This window comes from Microtus ochrogaster, chromosome 16 (genome assembly GCF_000317375.1).
Source record: "Microtus ochrogaster isolate Prairie Vole_2 chromosome 16, MicOch1.0, whole genome shotgun sequence".
NCBI lineage: Eukaryota > Metazoa > Chordata > Mammalia > Rodentia > Cricetidae > Microtus > Microtus ochrogaster.
In genome coordinates, this window is record NC_022018.1 from 19,416,377 (window position 1) to 19,422,376 (window position 6,000).

At 43.9% G+C, this 6,000-nt stretch overlaps 1 protein-coding gene across 2 annotated transcripts in view; it reads right to left on the reverse strand.

Annotated features, from left to right (window-relative positions):
- Positions 1-6,000, reverse strand: part of Epc1 (enhancer of polycomb homolog 1) — a 97,639-nt gene that overhangs the window by 68,008 nt on the left and 23,631 nt on the right. The window contains exon 1 of one of the 2 annotated variants that reach the window (XM_013348995.2): positions 5,520-5,948. The exons of the other annotated variant lie outside the window; for it this stretch is intronic. Coding sequence (XP_013204449.1) covers positions 5,520-5,672 — 153 coding nt within the window. The 5' untranslated portion in view covers positions 5,673-5,948. Of the gene's footprint in view, positions 1-5,519; positions 5,949-6,000 lie in introns of those variants that run through there. 2 annotated transcript variants of the gene reach the window in all.

A 6,000-nucleotide genomic window follows, 5' to 3' on the forward strand; every position in this document is an offset into this window, starting at 1 on the left:
ACAGATCTTACTCTTCAGCCCAACGTAGCTTCTGACCACACCCGCCCTTTCTCTGTACATGAGCCATCAGGTCTGGCTTTTAGAAGTATCGTTTTAATGTTCCAAAGCTTACTTCAGAAGCTACATATACTCTCTTGCCTCTAAGTTACATTATACTTTCATGTCACTTGTGTGCCCAGAAACAACTACCTAACTGTAATAAAAAGTTTCATTTCCTTGTGTGTTATCTAATTCTAACAAGTAGAGAGTCAGGGTTTTCATATGTGTAAGCAGAACACTTAACAAGTGCTTAAAGACCCTACCAAATATTGTTAGTTTGTGTGTTTATACGCTTTCCATAGCTGTTTCACTACCATTACTATTCTTAAATACTGTGCCATGGAACACAAAATATAAAGCCCATTCTGTTTTCAATAGAACACTGGTATAGTATTCAATTCTTTCTGAGACTTACAAACTTTTAGAAACAGACTTTTATTCCTTGCTTGTTCTGTATTTAAACAGTGCTTTTGATTAAATTCTAGTAATGAAAAAATATAATTTGGTAAAAAAAATTTTATTGCTGATTAAAAATAACCCACAAAGATTCCTTTATATATATAAGCCATCCATTTTTATCATAATTCCTTAAGAAAATAAAATTGAGAATAAACTAACTCCAAATATCAAACTGCAAAACAAAATGGATGTTAAACTCATGCCGCTGTGCTGGGCTGAACAGCCTCCTGTCTCTGGAAAAGATGATATATCACTGCTGAGTGCATTCCTTTACAGAGCTCGGTTTCCAAATAAATATATTAAAAGCTCTAGAAGAAAAAGTTAACAACACTTAAGGCAACCAGGCATGGCAATTTTTCATGGGTCCCTTTGGTAGCTTTTTCTTCATTTTCTTTCTGGGTTGCCTAGTCCTGTTTTTCAATTATCATCCCTTTATTAGATTAACAACTGCCATATTGAGATAAAATGAAGATGTCTCCATTTGAAGAAAGTATGATTGAAAGACTTCACAAAATGTTGAGTGCTTACCAAGAAGCTGTATAATCTCTAACCCAGCCTAGAAATGTTTACTCAGTCAATGCAGGTGTGACTCAAGGGCCCTATGACCCCAGCACCCAGGAGGTAGATTCAAGTATCAGGAGTTTCATGGTAAGACTCAGCTACCTGACAGGCTGTCTCAGATAACCAAAGATCATCTCGAAAAGTACCCTGGACAAACTGAAAGTGGAAACTGAACTTTATTTTCTCAAATTATCTTTTGCTATCTAATGCCCAACTCTCCCCAATTCCTTCCTACTCCACACTGTCCGTAGTTTCTAAATTCTGCTTCTGCTACAATGGATCTTTCACTTCATCTGCAAGACCACTGACAGGATGGAAAAATGGGCTGAATTTTTACAGCTTTCGACCCAAGAGATAAAATTAAACTTGGCTTAGCATATTAAGGGCAAAAACCCCTTTTCTTCAGAGCTCAAGCTTATCACTTATGTTTCAATTATGAAACTGAAAATCCAGATCTTTGTTAAAAAAAATTAAATGCAGAGCTTTTTATATTAGGAATATGTACATACTTACAATTTCCCCCTATGTTAAAAAAGTTTTAGAAGAAAAAAACCAAAACTGTCTATGAATTCTTTACGTGGGTATGGTAACACTACTATATACTCAGGCCAGAACGAAGGTGAGACAAGGCAGGACTATCAGACTGTTGAGTCTCGTTAGAATCCTATAAATCTAGAGTTGGATTATGATAGATTTCTACCAGTCTTAACAGTGTGGCTAATATCAACGTGTTATCACTTGCATTCCAATTTCTTCAACTATCTCAGGCAACCCAGGACACAGGCTAAGTCTCCACTCCTAAGTCTCCACTCCTCATAAATAATGGCCTGTTCCCTATGCCCTCAGGAAAAGGAAAAGTAACTCCAATTTGTCAAACACCATTTAAAAAACAACCAGTTAAGACCTGCAAATATGTTTCCATACAAGAAAACTGTGAAGTCCCCATTTTAATCGTGTAAGTCACCTGTAACAAACCCATCTAATAGTGCTAATCTCTTTGGAAAGGTACCCTTCAATTATAAGTAAAATTGGAGTTGTTCAAGTATTATAATGAAATTACATATTCAAGAGATGCTAAATGGTAACAGGTCATCCACCTCTCATTTGATTGATAAACTGTTGTCTTTTTTTAGTCCCCACTGCTTCACTGCTCCTCATGAAGTTACTGTTGTTTCCCTGGACTTTAAAATTTAAGGTGACTAAATACAAAATTTCCATTAACTGTTACCCCTCCCCCATGGGGCTTCACTGTAGCTTTAGAGGCTGTTCTGGAACTAGATCTTGAAGACCAGGCTGGCCTCAAACTCGGAGATCTGCCTGCCTCTGCCTACTGAGTGCTGGGAATAAAGGTGTGTGTGCCACCACTGCCCAATTTAACTATTAATTTTTGACTTAGCAAGTTGCTACTTATTACACTGAACCAATTGAAACATTTAATCCCCAATATTTACAATTTAGTCAAATGTTTCAAGCGCTACAATCGTTATTTTTGAGTTCTACATTAAAAAAGGCTTTATATGGAGTAATGATGTTTTGCCGCCCCCCCAAAAGGGGGTGTCGTCATTTATGTTATTTTGTTCCTTAAAAAATTAAGCATACCTAATTAGGCCAATACATTCATCTTTTTTTTTTTTTAAAGGTACTGGAGATGGACCTAGGGCCTTAACACAAGGTAACATTCTATCACTAAAGCAGGGAGGGCCCTAGTCCTTTGCTTCTGTATCCATTTGAAGATAGGGTCTTGATAAATTCCCTGGGCTGGTCTCAGCCTGATTACAGATTTGTGTTACCAGGTTTACAGCTTTATTCAGAATGAGAGTACACTAAGAAGTTATGCTCTCAGAGCTAGATTTCTAAGCTGATACGGTGGCTGCCACTTACTTAATCCCAGCATCCAGGAGGCTGAAAATGGAGGGTAGTGTATTTAAGGCAAGCCTGGGCTACAGTCAGATCAAGACCTAGATTTCTTTAATCACAAAAATATTATAAAGGCAACAATTATATCCTTAGATACATGCCATACTACAATTCTGTGGATGTATTTTTTTTTATCATGAAATGCTTTCTTATTCAGCAGTGAGAAACCACTCTCATCTAAACCTGTTTTGTCTAATTAGAATCCTATTAGTCCATGAAGTTGGATTTGATAACTAAATCCTATTTCTAATAGTCTCAAGACGGACACTAAATTAAGATGACACACCCTTTTCTAAACTCCACAGTCAATTTAGGTTCTAGGCTATAGGAGCTGGTAGGAGGCACATGCCCCATGGCTGAACTTTGCTTTAACTCTTCTTTTTCCAAGTACAAAAGATTAACTCCAAATTACATCATGTTTGGTATTCTTCAGTACTGCACAACATACTATTTCCAACACCGTGACTTACAGAGCCTGTCACCAGTGGCTGGACACAACACTGTGGAGTAGTTTGTTTACCAAGGATTTCATCTTTCTCTAGCAAGAGACCTAGGCTTACTCATACAGTTTTGGTTGGCTGTGACTTGAAAAATTCTAAACAGATGATGGAAAAAGAAATCCCCATATCTAACAAAAGTTGTACCGTCACCTGTTAAAGCCCAGTGACAGTCACTGCATATCACCAATACTGTCTCAGGGAACAAATTATCTGTAAAGGCTAACATGCATGGACAGACCCTTCAGTTGAACTCAGCTCTTTTTAGGTTGTAGCTCTCGGGACTGCCCAAAAGACTCAGAGAAGCAAGACCTAACTCAGCTTCTAAAGTGTACTGTTGTGGGTATTGCGCTTGCCTAATTAATGATTTCCACCTCAGATGGACAAGAGCTACAAATTAATTCCTCAAGCAGGGTAACACCAGCACCCCGATAGTATCTGTAAAACTAACATGGAGAAACAAAAATAAAACAAAAAGACAAGATTCTGCAGTCACAAGTACTTTAATTTTTTTTGAAAGAAAAAAGACAAATAGCTTATTTTAAAAATAAACAAATGGCACCATTCTACTCTAAGTTGATACAGGTCAAAATCAGAGCACTGCTCTCACAGACAGTAAGCTGCAGAGAAGTCAGAACACTATCCCGCACATCTCAACTACTGCATACACTTAGCACTTGCTGGGACCCTCCTCCCCAAAGTCACATTTGACTACCAAAACTATTTTACTTTAAAAGGTTAAACAACCCAAGCAGTTTAAAGAGTTTTATTTTGAAAAACATTACAGAGAATAGAAAATTCTTACAGTGCCAACAGAAGTATTACAGTACAATTTCCACAACAAAATTGGAACATACAAGTCCATGGGAATCCTCGACTTCCTTGAACTGTCAACACACTGCACCCTGTATAAGTGCTGGACCTGGAAACCAACGTATGCAATTCCTTAGAATCAGAGGGCATCACGTTATAATGTCAAAAAAAAAGATCTGGGGGAAATGAGAGGAAGATTCTCTTGTCTCGGGGTCCGGACCCAATTTCTACAGCAAAGTAAAGGCCACGGCTATAGTAAATCATCTATTATTAGCTGTATAAACAATCAAACTACTGCAGCCCACCCGTTAGGATATCTGTGAAGAATTCATTCAACTTTAGCTCTTCCAAAATTTCAGAGTTTTAACAGTTATTGAACCAGGTCTTCTCCAACCTAAATTTAACTTACAAACAACTAAAAAGTTGCAGGCTTTAAAAGAGAGCTACGCATCGTAAACAAATCTGCAACACTGTCTCAAAGTAGGTGATGGTGGGGGTGGGGGGGGACAGTATTGTTTTCTTTTCCCCTCCGTATTGTAAACAAATCTGCAACACTGTCTCAAAGTAAGTGGGGGCGTTGTTTTGATTTCTAGCCGCCGGGATAACCAGCCCTGCGTGGGGAAGCAAGAGTACACTGCGAGTTGTAGCCTCTCTAAAAGTAAAGGCGTCTGTGCAAACAAGGCGCCCCCTCCGCAGGTACTTGCAGAAAGGGGAGAGACTCGGTCAACAGGACAGACCCCTCGCAGGCTCCACGTGCCGGCGCGCCCGGAGCCTGCGCCCGCAGCCGCGGCACCCAGCGCCGGCTCCGGAGCGCCACCCAGCGGCCCGATGGGGACCTGCAGGCGCGGCCCACTCCCGGCGCGCTGCACCCCCACCGCCGCCCAGCCCGCTTCCCTCTCCGGATGCACAAGGCCCAACCCAAGAACTGAGACCACAAAATGGCTGCCGGCGGCTTCGTCACGTGACCCCTTTGTGCCTTTTGGGCCCCCGAACTCCGCGGGACCCGGGTACCGGCGGCCGAGGGCGGCGCAAGGCCTTCGAGGGGGCCCCGCCGGGCCGCAGCGGCCCGGGACCGAGCACCGGGGAGGCGGGGGACCGGCCCGGCCGGCGACCGAGAGTCGGCGGCGGAGAGAAGATGGCGGCCATTTTGTGTGGGTCTGCTGCTCCGCCGCCGCCGCGGGCAGCGGAGGGCGCGGGCCTGGCGGCGGGTCGGACAGGGGAGTTAACACGTACCGACTCCTCTTCCTTCTCCATTCCGGTGGGCATCTGCGGCACGGCCCGGTTTATCGAGGCGTATTCGTGCAGGTCTGGCAGATCCTCACAGCGGAAGACCGGCAGCGGCTTCGAGGCGTCCAGCGCCCGCGCCCGAAACGACAGTTTACTCATCTCAGGCGCAGCAGATACCTCTCCGCTCTGGGGAAACGGCCCCGGCCAGCGGGATCATGGAGAACCGGGGATGCGGTCTCCACTCGCCTGCCGCGGCCGGGGACTTGGGGGCGGAGCGCAAGCCCGCCGTCCGGGCCCTGACACCAGCCGGGAGGGTGGGAGGCTGTGCCGCTCCGTGCCTCGCTCGCTCGCTCTCTTCAATACGCCATGGCCAACATGGCGGACATTAAAACTCCACTGTGCGCTCTTCAGCCAACCCCAGCCATTCCCCACACTGCATCGCGCAGCGGCGCGGGCACGCGCGGGGGGAGCGCGGGCTCGAGCGGGC